The following is a 20,625-nucleotide window of genomic DNA, read 5'->3' on the forward strand; positions in this document are numbered from 1 at the left end:
TTACTGTATTTATTAGATATGGAGGCTTATTTGGTAGGTATCTCGAGATTTTTGGGAAAAATTTTATATCAGTCGAGGGGTAGTTGTTGGGATATTCATGATTATAATATAACTTTTGGGCTATGACTGGGTTGCATTTTAGTCTCTTGTTTTGGGGGTTTGACAAGAGCCATTTACCTATGTCGACGATAAAGTCAGAGATGTGGGGGGTTGTGAGTTAAATAGAAAATAGTTCTTGAAAATAGGGGTACATGATTGTGCATACGTGTCTATTGATTATGTCCTTCAAGCATGAATTAAGACCTTCCGGTTGTTATGCGAGGTTAGAATATTCAATATAAGCTCAGCTTCTACAATTGGTTTGGCAGAAATCAAATCCGAGTTTGTCTGCAGCTGATTCAGAGGGAACTAGGCCTTCTGCGATGGTGACTAGTAGCAAGCCCAGAAGTTAAAAATACCAAATGCATGATCGTGCTCCTGTGACTAGTTAATAGAGTGATAGTCACTAGTCTACCAATATGTCTTATTTAAGGGGAAAGTGTGGGTGACCTTAACTGTATGGCCCTGAGGTAAGAACCAGATACCTGGTGTAGTTTCAGTAAAGTTACCCCCAAGTGTTATGGGCCTGGAGCGAGGAAGGTAGTACTCCCGAGTGGGATGATGATTTCTCAAAGGTTGGTAGATGAAGAGACCAAAATTTGGTGGGGGACATCCATGTCAGCAGGGATTTTTTGTTGACTGAGTGTACTATGTACAGTGAAAGATGTTATGTACTATGTAATATCAAGGATCTTTAGAATTGACTAAAAGAACTAGAAAAGAAATGGGCAGTCATTCTTCTACTGAATAGTCAGTGCTTCTAGATGGGAGCAGAGCACTGCCTCGAACCAAGCTTCACAGTCCTTCAGAAAACGATACATCTGGAAAATATGGCAGACATCTGGGACAGTTCTCAAGAAAAGAAGGGCTGTTTGAGCACTGAGAAGCTTGGTGCTATCCTGTTGAATATGTTGAAGGTTATGCCACAACATGGGGCCAGATTCAGGGGTGGCAGGCAGGTGGGGATTACAGGAACCCTGGGATTTTTATGCACTTCTTTGTTTCATTATTTAAAGAAATATACTGAAATAAAAGAGAATAATCATAATGGATTGTAGCACACACCCAGTAGCATATGTGAAGGTGAAAAGGATCAGAAGTTATAAACCTAAAAAGTATAACAAAAAGGCATCAAATTGACATAAAATGAGAACAAAGAAATCATTGCACATCCTATCTGCTGAACAGCTCTAGAACTACAGCATTTTCTCTGTAATTCAACATTAGTAAATAGAAAAGAAAAATGAAGAGCCCCTCGGACTATTTTGTTTAAATTACATAAAACAAATGAGAACACCATTCTGTAGACTTACAGAAATGTTGCCAAAGGATAACTTTTGAAAACTGGTTGGTATTATGAATAGAAAAAAGGAAACAAATAGTATGACGCCTCAGCAGAAAACTCTGAGAAGAAAAAACACACAGGAGAATAAAAAGAGTTTTAAAAAAGTTTTAAAGCTGAGTAAGATAAGGAAGGACTCTATGTGCACTGAATTAAAATTCATCCCTGAGGTGCTTGCATGAGTGCACACACATGCTCACATATGCATACACAAGAAAGAAATTGAGTATACAGGGGAAAAAGGGAATCAGTAATACATGCCAGAAACTTGAAAATTTCTTCAAGAGTAAATGGGAGTGGTGAGGAAAAAAACTACTAAGATGATATAGGTTATAAAGGAAAAAAAAAATGACTTAACCTAAGAATTGTAGGTGTTTCTGTATATTTAAGGAAAATTTGGACAGAAGTAATGAGAATCTTAAGGAAAATAGATCTCAGCTGAAAATATATTCTGGTAGGCAGACAAAAATCAATAAAAAAAGATGTGTGCATTTTTGTCAAAATATTTTAATTGTAACTAGTTGTTTTGTTTTAAGCCTGAGGAAAAATGATACAAAGAAATAAAAATACACTGGCCCCTAACAACATTGAATGTGTGAAAGCAATGGGCCAACTTCAACCTAATTTTAGAGGAAAAGGTTATAGCTTTAGAAATGTGCATCCAACTGAGTTGACATTTCTATTTGAAGGCCTTAGAGAAACATTTGTATATATGTGAAAACTTAGCAAATATACTGCAGGTAAAGGCTTTTGATAAGTACTCTTTATGAAATCTACTCATAAGAATTTAGACAAAAAAAAAATCAAGAATGGAGAAATCACACAGTAAAAAGAGCTGTAAGTTGTAAAAAAGAAATACTAAATGTAAAGATAAGTTAAAATATTCCCAAATAAGGAAAAGAAGATAAAGAATACAAAAATACTTCTCTTGAAATAGTTTAAAAATAAAAATACAAACTATATCAATGAAGACTATGGACGTGAGTTGAATTAGGGAATTTAAGAATGTTAAATTTCTCATTTTAAGGGGGGGAAATACTTATTTTTAAATTCTGGATTCTATTATTAGAATGTTTTTTAAGTTGAAAGTACTTACCAGCAGAAAAAACAAATTTAAAATCAAAAGAGAAAAATAAAACCAAGCAATATAGCATCTATGTAGTATAAACAAACAAGAAACTGAATAAAAATAAGTAAATAAATGCACAAGGAAGATATAAAACCAAATATTTTAATATTATATTTTAAAAGCAGGATAGAAAAATTAAAACATGACCCTAAAACAAAGAAAATACTCTGAAGTGGTAATTTTCTCTCTAGTTTTTTAATATAGTGGTAATTTTTCTTTCTTCTTTATGTGTATTTTCTAAGTTTCCAAAAATGACAATAATTTTTACAATAAAAATACAGGTTGTGATAAAATAATGTAACGGTAACATTGGCTTCCTGTAATGTCACTTTGGATAAAAAAAGAGATGCAAATGAGGGAAGATACGATGATCTTATAATAAGGAATATACAATTAGGTATTAGCTACCATTGTGTATAAGAGTAATGTTTTCTGAACTTCTAGGCCAGAGAATGTAAACATTATTAAATCCTAGGAAAGAAATGTTATCTTCACAGTGAATGGCATATCAAAGTCAGTGTGTGAGAATGTGAGTCTAAGTGTGTGTGTGTATATAGTTGTGTGTTTAAATAAATTTCCTCAGCCATAACTGACAATTGTAGATTGTAACATTTGCATATATGTGAAAGCTCAGCACACACACTGCCAACATAGGCTTTTGATAAGTACTTTTAGCGAAATCTATTCATAAAATAAAAATATACTCAAAGTAAAAAAATCAAGGAATAAATCCTGCAGTAAACAGAGCAATAAGTTGTAAAAAGATAAATACTAAAGGTAAAGGTTATTCTAGGTATAAATCTCACTATCCAGTTATTTCTTACTTAACTTTTATATTATCTGTTGAGATATGTTAAGTCAATCTAAACTGATATCCCATATATGTATATGCACACATATATATATATAAAGTATCTCCACAGAAAACTTTATTATTCAAACTCCTAAATGTATTCTTAAGTATATTTCACAGTTTATTCTGTGTGTGAAACAAGTATTTTCTCACTTATAAATGATAGATTCCTGATTCAAGTAAGATGTGTATGGTTTCACAATCAAAGGCTGGAAGACTCATATCATTGACTCTCCAGGCCACTACTGCATAAGCAAGCTGGAAATCAAATTGCACCAGGAGGCGCATAATTTATGTATTAAAACTGCAGAAGAAACCACAGCTGAAAAATTATCTTGGAGTGAACAAATGACTAAAGTATCCGAATTGCATTGCTTAAGTGCAACAATATCTTACAAATCCCATTCTAAAGGGACAGATTATCCATCAGAGAAAATGAACACATTCTAAGCATAGAATTTATCAAATAGTCCATCTTTAGTACCAATTTTTCTTTTGATTTTTGATCACTTTGAGAACAACAACAAAAAAAAGATGAGATTCACTAGAAACTATTTTTCAGAATAAATTGCAGCCACATAAGTATAACATCTGCTAAAGAAAAGCCAAACCAAAAAATTCATTTCATCTATTTTTCTTTCTGTACACTAGATACTTGCATAGCACTGTATGAAGAAAACATTGTTGGGCCTTTGGATACGATAACATCAAAAACAAAATGTCTTTCTGAATAAAACTGCTTCCCTATATTTTTTAATTGTCTTTACCTTTTTCAAGACTTGTTATCTTTCGAGATATGTTAAGCTGGCAGTAGATGTGATAGCAGAATTGAAAAATAAACCACTTTTTGGCTCTTTTTTTCCTCACATTCAAAATACATGGTAGAAATTTTTGTGCCAGATTGCCCTAAAATCTTCATAAAGTAGTGCTTGAGTCTCTCCATTTCTTGCAAGTTATAGTCAAAATGTTCATATTTAAGTAATGATTAATAACTCTTAGTATACATTAAATTTTGCTATATCATCTAGTATTGAGAAAGTCATTGTTAAAGTGATGAAAACGCATGGGGTATAAGACAAAACTGCTGTTAAAAAGTAGTTAGCTATATTTTGCTTAGCTCACAGAATTCTTATTCTCTTATATTTTAATCTTTTAAATCAAACTACATGAAGAAGTTGAATCTGTACATAATATTAGTATTCTCAGAGGAATAAGATTTTATATCCAAAGGATGTATTTGAAGATAGAGAAATGAGAGAGAATAAAGAAACTCAACAATATTTTTTCAATTTCTTTCATCACATATACTAGTTTTCTCTGCGATTTGGAAATTGTAGGCATTTCGTATATTGCAGTACATTTATAATAGCCATAACATGTACTTAGGATTGAACTTTCTTCATATCTCAATCATCATCAAAATAGAAAGTAACATTCCTAGAAGAAAAGCACAGACTTTTCTTCAATTCTAAAACTAACAAAATAAGCAAATGACAAAACACAAAACAAAATAAAACACAATCACTGATACTGAAATGGACACAGATAAAACACATTTACATAAATAAATGACTTAATTTATGCAAAAAACGTTTCCAAATGAAACTTTTCCCCTTAGTCATAGCTTTTGATTGTTTACTACATAGGCACTTCATTAATACCAAACTTCTATAACTCATTCATCATCGACACTAAGGAATTAAAATCAAAACTTGGAAATACCATGATTTTGTTGAGCAGGGGCATTTTTTTTTTTCTGGTTCCAGCTGATAGTAATTTAATAATGGGAGATAGAATATAGCTCTAAATCAGTAGTTCTGATCAGGGACAATTTTGTTCCCCAGAAGACATTTGGCAATGTTTATAGACATTTGTTTGTTGCAACTTTAGGTGGTGGTACTGGCATTACTGAAATGGATAGAAGGAAATGATAGTTCTAAATATCCGCCCCATAAAGGAAAATAAAGTACTTGGCAGAATGCCAAGAAGTTGAAACGCGTTGCTCTAGATAAGAAGGCATTTGGGTAGAGAAGCAAGTTTTATCAGGAAACATTAATTTTTATAAAATATCTCCCACCAAAGTTTGAAGCAATAGTTTAGAAAGATTTTTTTTTGATGGCATTTATAAAGAATTGTGACTTTGAAAGAGAATTATAAACTTGAATTTCTAGCATTTATAAAAATTTTTGCAATAGAAAATTGGAGTAGAACACAATAGAACTATGGAAGTAGATTAAATTAACTTTAGTTGAAAATAGATATTTATCATGTAAAGTAGCCGCAGGGCTCCAGGGTTAAAAAACACATTCTGAGCTCTGTTGACTATTGTTTTCACTAGGGCCCTAGTGAGAATAGGTCATCAATGTCGGGTCCCAACTGGCAGTCGGTTGCATATCATATATTATTTGCTAAATATTAAACTAACTGTATTAATATCACACCAATCTGTGGGTTCTGTTTCTTTGAAATAATAATTTCAGTTGCATTTACACAGCTCTGATATCAAAAGACCCTTTCAAATAATATAACTCGATGATAAGTAAATCAGACGCACCTGTATTTTCCATCTCTAGTCTGATGCTAAAAGTAGGTATAGCAAATAACCATTTTACTTACAAAAGAATGTCGAAATAGCATCTAATGGAATCTGATTTTCCATAAAGTATAATTTTGGGGAATAGAAAGGGATAGGAAGAGCTTTGGTTTGTTCAGCATGGTTGTCATGCTACTATGTATAGAACCTTTCTTTCTATTGCAATGTGGAGTCTCTGACAGGCACAGGAAGGCAGGGAAAAGGAAAAAGTAAGGGGAGTGTTTCTACTTCATGAAGACAGATACTGCCTTCTCTGCTGTGCACTGAAAAATGATACAATGATATCAGTTTTCCCCTGAAGAGTATTATGTTCTAAGGATACAAAAATGCCATGTTTACTAAAACCGTTTTCTCAGAATATTTAAGCTACATAAAGAAATTTTCTTATTTTTAAAAACTACCCAACACAAGCTCTTAAATATGTAGAATTTCATTTAAATAAGTCAGTCAACAATTTTTTATAAAGTATTTAACACTTCATTGTAGAAACATAGGCAAAATGACTATATTATAACCAAAATGAAAAATACTGTTCAATTTAAAAAATGTACTTAAACAAGAACCTGAAAAAGTTTATGATATGCATAACATTGTTCAAGCAAAATTGCACTAGTATTACATAAATCAATAGTTTATAAAGGCCTCAATATGGCAAAGTTTAGAAATAGGTAGTATGCATGCACATAGTACAACAAAAAGTCTTCTTATAAAACAGCAGTTTTTTTAATGCTTGTACAAAGGGATAAAGAGCAACCACATATTTAACATATTTCATCTGTTAGGTTAATACATTATGACAGCTAAAAGTCAGTCATGTCTATCGGAGGAACAAAAAGCCCTCCAAAACTTGTGAATAAATCTTTTGTGCCTTTAAAGATATTTGTATAAAAATGCTATCCTTTTTTTTAATACAACTTAAATAAATCACACTTGTTTCAACTCAAATTTGAAGATAAACAAACCAAATGTGAATGGGGTCCACGTGTTCTGTAAAACCCAAGGAAACCTGAATACCAGAGCAACTGGTACAGCATTTAGACTCTCCACCTTCGATTATGGGCAGATCATTGTTCTTCTACAACTTGGAAGCCTCTTGAATATATTTTGGAGAGAGCGAATAATGGATTACTCATATTATATCTTGAAAATATTTACCAATCACTATGTGTACTAAAATGTCTGCTTTGCCCTTTGTTTTTGACCTAGTAAAGAGGATGCATTCACATAATTGAAATTCTGTCATCAATTTGTGTGCTTATGTATTATTCTTTAGTGTTTAGTGTAGTAAGGGGTTTGGTTAATCTTCCACAAAATGCATGTGACTGGGAAGAAATACCTAAGACACAAGTACCCAATGCCCTGTTGTGCTCTAGGCTGGCTATCAATCTCAAGACTGAGGGAGAACAAAAGGTCTTATTCAGTAGCAAGTGCAGTCTGCCAACTTTCAGTTATATTTTTGCTATGTTCTACCACCTAAATATAACTATTGCTTACAAGGTGTATGCATTTAGTACATCAGATAGAGTCCACTAAGTTTTGGAAAATGGAGTCATCTGTGTTCATGCAAATTATTAATTTTACATATTTTTAATTTTTTTCCTCAAAATTCTCATCTATTGGTTGGCAATCTAAGGCTAATTTCAAAGCAGGTGATGCTGAACTTGTGAGAGCTATATATTTTCAGCAGAGTCTGAATCAATCTTTATGGGCACAAAGAAGAGAGTTGATCATTCAATCATTTTCCCATCAATCAATTTAAAGAGAAAAATAAAATGACACTGTATTACAGCTTTCAAACCATATAATGGAAAAGTGCAGAGATTCTCTTTGATTAAGTACAACCAAAAAAGTTCATATAAAATAGATTGCTTATATTCACACTACAAAGGAATATGTTGTTTTTAATTTTGACAAATTCAAAGGTGTGTCATATCAGCAGCATTGTTGTAAATTGTACTGTAGTGCAGTTCTTTTTCATAAAAATACCATACAAATGGTCAATCAATAGTCATCAGCAAAACATAAACCCAAAAACTCAGAAAACAATTAACCAGGAAAAAGATAAAGAAAGAGGTAATGCTGATGCCAAAACAAGTATAATACTATTGGAACATACAAAAGTAATCCTTATATTTTATACATTTATACAGCATATAAAAGGTATCACTGATTATGCCACTGTCTCTCTTATACCAATTTCTATTTTCTTTGGAAGCAGTTCTTTCCTTTCATCAACACTTCCTAAGGAGTTTCGACAGTTTTGCCCATCCATATATAATTTTGCATATACTGGATTGGAGTAATTTGTTGGCTGAAGGAGAAAAAAATACATAATTTTATTATTGGCCTTGGCCACATAATTATTTACTTCCTAGAATGTCCGTCTCCTAATCGTAACATATTTATATGCAATATATTTATTAAATAGTAATTATTTAAATGTTATTTATATGTTATGCTTACAGACTGTAGTCAACTCAAACAAGGTATTACATAAACCATAATTTTACATTTTTCAAGTAACTTGTAAACCTAAAAGGAGCTTTGCCATACATAAAAACCCAGAAAAAGTCTTTGTGAAAGCTATGTTCACTGAGACTTTATTATAAAAGCATAAAATGTGAAACTAAATTGTCATGTTTTCAGTTTTTGTGTTGTCCCCTTATTGCTATTACAAGCCAATCAACAGCAAGTAACATGTGTTTTCAGAAAAGCATTTGTTTGGTGCTTATAATATTTCAATATGAACTTAAAAACAAGTAAACAAAAATGTAAAGAAATATGTTAGCATAGCAGATTTAAAATAAAAGCAAGTTTTTTTTTTGTTGTTTTGTTTTTTTTTTTTTGTTTGTTTGTTTTTTTGCCTCAAACAACCTCTGTGTACTTATTAGAAATATTTTTGGACTTTTTCAAAGAATTGTGATGTACACAGTCATCTTAAGTTTCATAAACACTTACAGCATTTTGAAGTAGAATAGAGGCATGCAGTAGTTGACCTCTTTGAGTTGGAAAACATACATACAATGTTCATTATTTAACAAATTGCAGCTTATCCCAAGAAAGTTTTTCCTAGTGTTTGTTTGTTTTTGTTATTTTTTGTTCTGTTTTGTCTTTCCAAAAACAGCACATTAAATCTTAGTTACAACAAGGAAACATAATCTTTGAGCCATGTAATTGAGACAAACATGATAGAGAATGAGGATGAAAACAGCTAATGGGAAAGAGGATAAGGGACAGAATTCTCATCCCTAGGAATCTTGATATGCATATTTTCTCCTCTTCTGCTTAAAATGAACTAAGTAACTTTAGACGGAACACCTTTCTCTAAACACCAGTTACTTAATTGAAACATGTTTTTGAGAATGGTTTTGTTAGAACCTCTGTAATTTCTCAATATGATGACACATTTTAAAGTACAGTCTATTTAACTGCACATCAAATTTGTACATATTAAATAAACCACTATGAAAGGAAATGAATAAAATCAAAAGTTTAAATTATTCAGTTTAAATTTCTGGCTAGAGCTTCTTTTCTAAGAATAACAAATACTCATGTTCATTGTTAAGGGGCTATAGCATTTCCAAATCCAGTAGAAGGGAGATTTCTACTTAATGGCTTACCTAAAATAATAAGGTTTTGGATGTAATCTTGTATAGACAGAACACATAACATAAGCCCCCAATCTAAATGCTATTTTGAAATCTCTTGTTAATTAAAAATTTAATTAAAACAAGCCTCTAAGTCTAGTAATCAATGTTTAATTGCGAGGGTTCTGTGATGAAATGGACATGAAATAATGAATATTCTTCTCTCACCCCAGCAGTTAGTGGTCCTTTCAAATCAGAGTTTAGGTAGATGGGCGGCGCTGTGTGTGGAAGCTTGAAAGCACTGGGTCCTCCCGCTATGTATCTGGCCTGTATATAAACAGAGAACTTTAGTTTCTGATCTAATATTATGGAACCACTTTTCATTGATACATATCATGTTAATTCATAAAAATAACATAAAACTCTTTAGCCTTAAGTCATTTATAGTGTATTCATGTTAGCTTTAACAACTCAAAACAACTTAAAAGATCCAATATTAATATTGGATTCAATATTAGTATTGGATCTATTGGATCTTTGCTTCACAGGTAGGGACATTCCTCTCACAAAAGTCTTATTCAGAAAATACAAAAAACAGTCCAAGTAAGAATTGGCGTGAATTTGAAGATAAAACTAGTACATATTAATTTATCTCTTTTACAGTCTTCAAACTATTCTGTGGTTGCTCCCATAGTCAAATCTATTTTATGAACTGTGTTAAGTACTTTCAATCCTTTTGATTATAAGATACCATTGAACTAGAAATTTTACCCTCTTTGAAAATAACAGAAATGAGTGTTCTACAAAATTTTTTTTCATATGTAATGTAATTTATACTGATTAGACCATGCATATATCAAACCCTTGTAACAGAGTGAATATTCTGTAAGATTCATATGATTATGAAGGTTGCTTCAATGTGACCCTTTGTTTTTCACTACTGTCTAAACCTATTAGAACTAGCTGTAGTTACTCATTTGACAACAATTCACATTTACATTCAAATATCAGGATCCAGCTAGACTCAGTCATCTAAGTCATATTTGATGAAATTTTGGTTAGTCAGTCATCAGATTGGTAAATATTTATTGAGGATTATGCTCTAAGTACATTAAAATATATTTGGGTGGCACTGAAGCATAGGTTTATTTTCCTAGAGTAAATGTGAAAATTTTTAAAATGTGGTATAAAAAACTATTGTCTTTAAGTGTACAAAATTGGATTAATTCTATCACTGGAAATAAAAGTGATGAGGAAAAAGTAAGAACTCCTCTTCATATGAAATATGCATACAGTATATCCTCATTAGTCTATATTATATGTACGAATACTGTATTTTTATTCTTAAGAAAAATGCAAAGATTTCAGAACTCTATTATTTAAGATGTCTTTCTCCTTCATAGATATAATAGATACACAGTGAACAATATGTATTGTGTCTCCACTTCTGTGATATTTTAAAGTAGAAAATATCAAATGTAAGGATACCAGGATTTTTTCCTTGAAAAATTTCAGATGTAGCAGTGAATTAATTAATAAATAATAACTATAAAATTATGTCTAATTAGAAAAATATTATAGTACTGTCCAACAGTACACAATGTATCCATGTGAAAAGATTGATTGATTTTCATAGAAGTGAATATTTGAGCATCAATTTCAGGCTAAGAAAGTCTAATCATGGATTCAGAACTAGATTGAATATGTGGGATCCTATTCAACTCCTTCAGGAGCACCTGTGACTGTGATTGCAAAATAATTTCAATGTAGATTGGCCACATTGAATATTTACAATGTAAAAGTGCATTTTGATGAAGTAACTTTTATAAGTCAGAAAAATAACTATTCAATAAATAAACGAATACGCCAAGAAAAATTGTTTCATAATAGTAAATTGATACTCTTAATTTAGAGAAAAATGTTCTAAAATTATCAGAAAGAATATTCAGATAATTCAGTGAAGTAAGTCTTCACAAGTTTAACTGGATAATTGTATCATTTAGCTATTTCTCTTAAAAGTTGCCAACCTGAGCTTATAGTAATAAAAACTAACAAATTTTTAAATTTAAAAGGCTGTGGATTGTCAAGCTATATGTATCAATGAAATGTTTTAAACTAGTAAGGATATTATGACAGAAAAATGTTTCTCAAAAGTAATTTAATTACAAAGAAGTCCAGGGACACAGCTTATCTGGCTCCTAATTTAAACATTATTGGAAACAACATACTTATTTTGACAATAAAATACTGTACTTTTATATTTAAAAATACACTGACCAAGATTTTTACACTAAGCTGTATATCTAGATTTGCTAATACCTCGACACATTTGATCAGATAATTATTTTACATAAATTATACATATTTATGAGATACTGTGTTATGTTTTTATACATGTATACATTGCAGAAAAATAAAGTCAGAGCATTTAGCATATCTGTCACCTCATATATAGTTATGATTTTTTGTGGTGAGAACATTAAAAATCCTCTTTTCTAGCTATTTTGAAATATACAATACAATATTGTCAACCACCATCACCTAACTGTGCAATAGAACACCAAAACTCATTCCTCCTATCTGACTGTGACTTTGTACCCATTGACCAACATCTATCTTACTTCCTCCTCCCCTCTCCATCCTCTAGTAACCTATATTCCACTCTCTACTTCAATATTAATTTCTATAGATTCCACATGTGAGTGAGATCATGTGGTATTTGTCATTCTGTGCCTGGCTTATTTCATATGTAACAATATTTTTCAGCTTCATCCAGTTGCCTCAAATGACAAGATTTCTTTCTTTTTTATGGCTGAATACAATTTTCTTTATTCACTGTTGATGCACACTTAGGTTGATTCTATATCTTGGCTATTGTGAGTAATGCTGTAAAAAAAAAAACAAAACATGGAAGTAGAGATATCTCTTCAATGTACTGATTTCCTACTTATTATGGATCAATTAAAACAAAAAATAAATTTTAAAAGGAGGATGCCATGTCTGAAGTGATGAAAATGAAACTATCTTGTTAGTATCCAGAACCAAAACCCCATAGAACCACACTGTAAGGAATACTGGGAGGAACTGGGTAGAAATATTCCACCAAACGACTTTTCAGTCATATCGCTAGAGGCTGTGCATGTATTGGTCTTCTCCTTGCATACATTTCAACCTTGAAAGTCAGTAGCTTTACTTTATAATAGACCTTTATCTATCTATATATCTATCCACCCCTTGAAGAAGACTTAAACAATTTGCTGTGTGATAACAATACTAAAACAATTTTTAAATGAATTTTTCATTTGCTTAGGTAAACAGATGAGTCATTTTTCAATAAAAACCATATAAAATAAATAACATCTTTATAAATGAACTGAGCAAATAATTATATTTTCTAAGATGTATTACACTAACTTGCAGCTTCAGATGAATGCAGTCCATAATTGTACTTTCTCTTTAGAAGAGGCTATATCATTCAATACATCCTAAAGTCTCTTATTCTAACTTCAGATAACAGAAAAACTTGGTGAAATTCAGAACCATAAAACAGAGATGCAACTCAAGAATGTCAGTGCTCACTACCCATTATCTTAAGACATATTACCTTTGTTGGGTCTATCATAAAGCCAGGATCTAAAAGACCTCCATCGCTGTGATCATGGTCTACCTCATACATGTTATAAGATGGATTGCCAATTTCTACATTTATTCCTCCATTGATAATAGGTTGTCTTCTAATTGTTTTTGTCCTAGAATATGTGAACATTAATATGTGTGAGTTTTGTATAAATATCACAAGGTATATGAAATTATCATATTTACAAATTTACTTATTTTGAAATAAATTGAATAAATGACATTTGTCGGGTAACAGAGGAACAAAAAGTAGTACTTTGATAGGTCATTTTCCCAGTTGTTTGACTTAATAAAAACACACTGGAAATAAATACCTCCTGAATAGCTAAAACTACATCATTTGAAATTGAGTATTTACCAATCAATTATCTTTTTAAATTCTATTTTTTCTCCTTTCTGAAAACTATTGCAACAAAAGAAACTCGTAGATTGTTTTCGATCTCCAAGTTACAAGGTTAGAATCCTGATTTATATAATTCAAATAGTGACTCAAAAGCTCTTGATTTTTAAGCTTATTTTGTACAAGTGCAAGTTTGTTACATGGTTATATTGCATAGTGTTGAAGCCTGGGCTTTTAGTATGTCCATCATCCAAATAATATATACTGTATCCATTAGGTAATTTCTCATCATCCACCCCACTTCATTCCCCACCCTTCTAAATCTCTAATAGCTATCACCCTACACTCTGTGTCCATGTGTACACATTATTTCATGTTCATTTATAAGTGAGCACACATGGCTTTCGTATTTCTGTAGACAACCTACTCCTCTAGATCTATAAGTTCATTTTCATATGAATTGAAATGATACTTCTAAAGAGATATATCTAAATCAATTCACTATTTGTGAATGAAATGTACAAATTGGAGATGTACATATGCATATCAGTATCACTGTATTGACATTACTAATCATACACATTAATATAAAAAGATGCTCCTCAGAGACCCTTGCTGTTTCAAGGAAAGACAACTGCAAATGTAAAATTCTACTTAACTTTTGAAGAATATGATCTCTTGTTATTTTTGCTAGAATATATAAATGGACCATTCCATTAACATAATATGGGAGAAGAATTGTCTACATTATAATCACTTAAAAGAGAGGTATAAAATGATTTAAAAAACATTGGATTTTATAGCTGGCATAACTAAATCATATTTTAAAAAATGAAAAAAAAACATTATGTTTCTGCACCTAGTTGTGTGATTTATTCACTGACTGCTAATCTACAATATTGTATCTTACCTTCTTTTTCTTTTACAAAGCACTAAACCAATTACTAAGGTGGTTATCAAAGTCACCAAGAGGACGAGAGGCACAATGATGGCAATGCTTCCTGGAAAATAAATGAGTGAATAGATGAAGAAATAAATAAAATGAAGTAAAAATTGATACAACCAAATACTTTATTACACCAAATCACTTGACCATTGACATAATAAAAATAAAGCTTAGTCCAAATGTTTATATTTCAGGCTCATAATTATGTTATTGGAAAATTACTCTCCTCTTAAACACGTGCTCTGATGGAAATGTTTCTTTAGATATCTTTCATTTATGTGTTGCATTGAAATACCTTGAGATTACAGATCTGACGTTTTCTGTCAGTCTGTGTTTAGTAATTCCCATCACACATTTACTTGCAATGATTAAAGTACATGCTAGTACCTCTTTTTAAGTCAACTAAGACTGAATAAACATTTACACAGTTTCACTGACCACATTCCCACCCTTAGTTTTGTTCCTTTAGTTATCCATACTTTCTGGTCAGGGGTCCATGTGACAAGTTAGGTGGCAGCCTGGTAAAACAAAAGGGGTATCCAGTTTTAGCAAGACATATGTTGGGAGTTTGGCTTATGTGGCAAATGTCAATTATTTTCCTTTCTTCCATATATGAGAAAGGTCTTGGGTACTAGCACTAACAGAACATATCTTCAAAAGTGATCAGTGAAATTTGGTCTTTGTATTTATGCATCTGAGCACAGGGAGGAGGCAAAGTGGAAGAGATTTTATGTTCCATTTATATAATAGATTAGCAATAGGGTAATTGTTTTTTTAGTCAGTGAGTAGGCAGACAATAATAGCCCATTGCTAATAATGTGACCCACAGGAGAATATACCCAAATGTCACTTATTGTAGGAAGAAAACTGAATACAGGGTTGCCTGATACCAGGAAAGTATGACGTAGCTAATGTTAACTTTTCTTACTGAAAAATATCTAGTACACATGAAACAAAGTCTTTTGTCTACTTTGAATAAACCGCTGGTTGATACAGTTAAGTCAACTTAATCACCGGTTAACCTAAGAAACCAAGCAGCCCAACAACTAGTTAAAATTTAACATGGAGATCTTGAATGGATTAAGAACAGAACATTAAAAAAGTCTTAAAGTATATGATTTTTTTCCGCAGATACATGTACATGTGAAAATATCAAGGTAGAAATTAATGGTGATATTATGCACAATAACCAGCCACTTAGAACTGTACTATAAATATATAGACCTGTTTTATAGCCAGACGATATCTGGTTGAGATAATCCATACTGGATCACTTGCCAAATACCAAAAAGGTTTCATTAAGAAAATTTCATGTATAAGATAAATCTCTAATTTAGGACTTGGAGAAATAACTTGTGTAAAATAACCAAATAACCATCTCTTCTATCCACTTCTTTAGACACTTTCTAAAATGTAAAAGTCATTTTGTTTTTTCACGTAGTTATGAGAACTTATTGTGTTTGATATTACTATATTACCTCCTTTGTTTTGGGAAAGTGAACTTTATATGCATCTGTAATTTATTAGCAATTAATGAAAGTAGAGAATCTGGCACCTTGGATGATAATTAACATTTGTTCACAAGTTTTAAATACCAGAGAACAGCTTGGTTTCTTCATAAACTATGTCTTCAACTGATTGATCATCACTTTATAAATTTATCTACTTCATTTTCCTCTAAAATTTGTGTAAAATTGGTGGGTGTAAAATACCTATCAATATAGTTTTAGGGTATATAAAATTTATTTTCTCTCAATGCAATTATAAGTCATTTTCTAAAAATATATTTTACTTGTTCTACAGTTTGACATTCCTGTGAGGTAGAAAGCTGTTAATTAAGTATGCTAGAAAATAAAGGGTTTCTTTTTTCTCCCTTCACAGATGGCAGTTGCAATCTCATATATTATTGCATTTTGTGTTTAAGAGCCTAGACTTCTAATATGTTTATGTAACCAATCAAAGTAACCACTATAACACCCTAGTGTCACTGATAAATAATGCAGGGTAGAACGTTGGCAAGTTTTTTTTAAATTTTATAAAATAGTTTTTATTGCTGGAAACCACAGGTATTTTAAAAATTATATAAAGATATTATAAAAATAAGCATTTTTCCTAGTATATATGACAGTAAATTTCATACTGTAAATACAATGACCAATCCCTATTGTAGGTGATTTTTTAACAGTACATTGTTAATGGAGTATTAGAAACTGGTTGAAAAATGTAAACTCTGTACTTATTAAGGGTGGAGGGGATATCTCAACAAGTTTCTCATTAAAAAGTAGAGCAAGTCTTTGTTGCAACACGGTTCTGAAACCTCATCATGCAACATTTTTCCATTAGAAGAAAGAACTGTAAGTGCTGTGCTGAAGAGCCCCTTTCCATAGGACAGCTAGTACAGCACAGCAGTTGAGATAATGGACTCTGGAGCCAGGATACCTCTATTCAAACCTCACTTCTACTATTCATTACCAACATATACTTAGGCACATTAATTATATCTGTCTCAGTTTACTCATCTATAATATGGGTATCATCATTAATAGTTATCATACAGTATTATAGATAGGATTATGCCAATCATAGAAAATGCTACATACATGCTTAATAAACAATCAAAACACATGTTCTTATAGCACTCTGTACATGCTTCTATTTTGCACTTCTCACAATATATTGTATCAGTTTGTTTTTGAGATATTTGAGGGCACAATCTGTTTCTCTTTGTTCTGCAAATAGTGCAGTCCTTAGGATATCATAGGGCCTATAAATTCCATTCTTATTTAGCAAATATATCAAGTGCTTGCTGTGCTCCAGACCCTCAACGTACACTCTATTTTTTTATGTGTTTATTTTTTAATTTATTTTTATTATTATTATTATTATTATTATTATTATTATTATTATACTTTAAGTTCTAGGGTACATGTGCATAACGTGCAGGTAAATGACCTTTCTCTCACGTTGCTTGATGTATAACAGAAGATGACAAACAAATGAGTTCATTCATTATAGTAGCATGAATGCTGTATTAGGGAAGTATGCACTGTTGTGGGAATACAAAGGAGGTGCCTCCAACTAGATCTGGGCTGGAGGAGGACTCGTGTGTCTCTGAGGCTTAAGGAGCAAGTCCTCTGTAGTTCATGAAGAGACTTTAAAGGCCAAGAGGATTACGATTAAGGAAAAACAGTTGGGGTGGGAGGAGTGTGCTGGAAGGAGATGTGACTACACTGGAAAGCAGAGGTGAAATTGTGAAGGAGTGTGTAAGTCATATAAATCAGACGGGCAATTGTACTATTTTTTCTTTTTAAAAAGATGATGTTGAATAAAATTTAGGAAGGAACATCTACTGAATTTATTGTTTGATTCAACTTAGGAAAGCAAAGAGAAGGTTAAGTATGGAACTTAAGTGTTGTTTCCATAGCCAGGTGGATTGGCTCAAGTCTCAGCTAAAGTATCACCACCTTTCAGCCATCCATATGGACAGACAGGCAAAATAAGGTATATGAAAATGACTGTGGTTAGGGGGTGGTGATGAGATCATTTGGGAACTGAGCTTGAGATCACTGTGGAATACAGATGATACAGATACAGATATATCAAGCAAGCAGTGAAATATATGTCTCAAACTTAGGAGATAAATCAATATCGAGCACAGGAATTTTGGGGGAACCAACAGAGTTGATAACTCATGTCAAGGATTTATGTCTTGGCAAGGAAAGTGTATCCAGGACAAGGGGAGAGTATCTAGTGATAAACAGGTAAATTAACCAAGCAGAATAGAAAGAAAATAATGTCACAAAGAAAGAGTTGCTTCAAAAGAGGTAGAAGAGAAACTAGAAGTGTTCAGTATCATGAAGGTCAGAGGAAGAGAACATTTTACTTACTAATCAAATTTATAATAGAACAGTATTAGCGTAAATTACATAATTACAATGACTTCCTTTGACATGTTCTTAAGTTTATGTTTATAGATATGTATAAGTGTGGAGTATATATATTTGTTGAAATTAGCATGCTTTCTCTTAAGCATTTTGGTATATTGTAATGTTAAAAATTGTAAAGAAAATACGTTCCCAACTTAGTAAAGGTGATCCTTCCAGTGATCTTCAAGAGGCTACCTATCATCTTGGTCCTGTATCTCTAGCTTCACTTTGTACCACTCTTGTCCTCTTGATACCAGCACACTGGTCTTCTTTCAGTCTGCTGGACATGTCTAATTCTTTCTTGCTCCACGGTTGTTGTACCTACTGTCTTTTTTTTTTTTTTGAGACGGAGTCATGCTTTGTTACCCAGGCTGGAGTGCAGTGGCGCGATCTCGGCTCACTGCAAGCTCTGCCTCCCGGATTCACACCATTCTCCTGCCTCAGCCTCCCGAGTAGCTGGGATTACAGGTGCCCGCCACCACGCCCGGCTAGTTTTTGTTGTATTTTAGTAGAGACGGGGTTTCACCGTGTTAGCCAGGATGGTCTCGATCTCCTGACCTTGTGATCCGCCCGCCTTGGTCTCCCAAAGTGCCCGGATTATAGGCGTGAGCCACCACGCCCGGCCGTATCTGCTGTTCTTTATTCTTGTACCTTGAGCCTCAAGTCTCAGCTGAAGTATCACCACCTCAGAGGAAGCACTCCTGACCCCACTTTTCCCGTGACAGTCTCTCTCTTTGCCCTTTTTATCTTTTTTGTTTTTGTTTTTGTTTCCTTCACGGGCCAATCAAAACTCACAATTACTTTTTAAATTTGAATATTTCCTTTTTTATTTGCTTCCTTGTTTTATTGCTGTTTACTCCATTAGAACCTCAGCTTCGTGAGAAGAGGCACTGTCTGCCTTCCTCACTGACCTGTCTCTGGAATCTAGTGCAGTACTTGACACTTAGCAGAGACTTGATAAACCTTTGCTTTGGGAGAAATGAAAAGAAAACATTATTTTGTTGCGTTTTTCAGTTATATCTCTATATTTGCAAATTTATAATTCCTGGTATAATATAACCAGTTTTTTTTTAATTAAAATATAATGGATGATATAAAATGATAAAGACCAAGTAGAAAAAGAGATACAATGACCCCCAACAGATATCTTGCCCCTATTGTCACTATAGTAAAATACAGCAACTCTACTGTACCACAAATGCTGGATATATTTTTATCTTTCATAATTTCAGCAGATACAACAAATAACACAATTCAAACACTGATCATTCGATGCTCAATTTTATGTAAATTTTAAAATTTTATGTAAATTTAAAATAGAAGTATGCAATGAATATTTTATCATCCTGAGTTTAAAACTCTTCAAAATATCTTCAGAAGAGTCAGATTCGATTTTTAAAATGGAACCTGAGCACAAAGCCCTAGATAATAGATCTGCCTAATTCCACAAACTGCTTTTTAGACACTTTAAACATCAGAAGCCAGTGAACATCACTACCACTATTCAGAGATGATTATGAAGACCATGTAGAAATCAGAAAAGTAAATTTCTGTGTAAACTAATAGTAATTAGGCAGACAGAGGCAGTGTATTCTGGACTACGCCAATGAACGTCCACTGATGATGGAAATGCAGATTTGAAAACACATTCCTAAAGTTTCATCTTTCTTATTGGGTAGATGACTTCTGCTCAAGTTTGGGGAAGGTTTGACAACCATTCAAAATCACTAGATTTTACCCAAAAGAATAAAAGTAATCCTCTTTCATGGGAAAGGTCAGTTTAACTACCTTTTCCCTTCTTTCAGAGCTGCTGAGTCAAGTTTCTCTAAGCATAAATGTCTGATGATAAGCGTCTAATAGAGTCATTATTTGGTCAACTTTGCTCAAGTCTGTGATAATTTGACATATATGTAGCTAATAGCCCTTTCAAAATGCATTGATAGTTCTATTAAATTTCATGACTTTAAATTAGTGATGGGAGAAAGAGCTTCAGAATCTTTGGAAAGGGTTACAACTATTTGCAACTCTTTCGCCTATTTGATGTTCTTTACTTTAGAACTGTTGCATGTAATTAAAACCAGTTTCTTACATTTGCCCATGCAAATCGTTGGAGACCCCACTCTCTAACAGGAATGCCTGGAGCATTCTAGCTCCAATCCATTTTCCAAACACCA

General features: G+C 32.3%; 1 protein-coding gene across 1 annotated transcript in view; it reads right to left on the reverse strand.

Moving 5' to 3' along the window:
- Positions 1-7,349: 7,349 nt before the first annotated feature.
- The window catches only part of LRP1B (LDL receptor related protein 1B), a 1,897,925-nt gene continuing 1,884,649 nt past the window's right edge, over positions 7,350-20,625 (reverse strand). The window contains exons 88-91 of the mRNA XM_073019651.1: positions 14,490-14,580; positions 13,208-13,352; positions 9,832-9,930; positions 7,350-8,327 (exon numbers count right to left, since the gene is read on the reverse strand). Of these exons, the coding sequence (XP_072875752.1) occupies positions 8,187-8,327; positions 9,832-9,930; positions 13,208-13,352; positions 14,490-14,580 (476 nt within the window). The 3' untranslated portion in view covers positions 7,350-8,186. The remainder of the gene's footprint in view (positions 8,328-9,831; positions 9,931-13,207; positions 13,353-14,489; positions 14,581-20,625) is intronic.

Source organism: Chlorocebus sabaeus, chromosome 10 (assembly GCF_047675955.1).
Source record: "Chlorocebus sabaeus isolate Y175 chromosome 10, mChlSab1.0.hap1, whole genome shotgun sequence".
Lineage (NCBI taxonomy): Eukaryota > Metazoa > Chordata > Mammalia > Primates > Cercopithecidae > Chlorocebus > Chlorocebus sabaeus.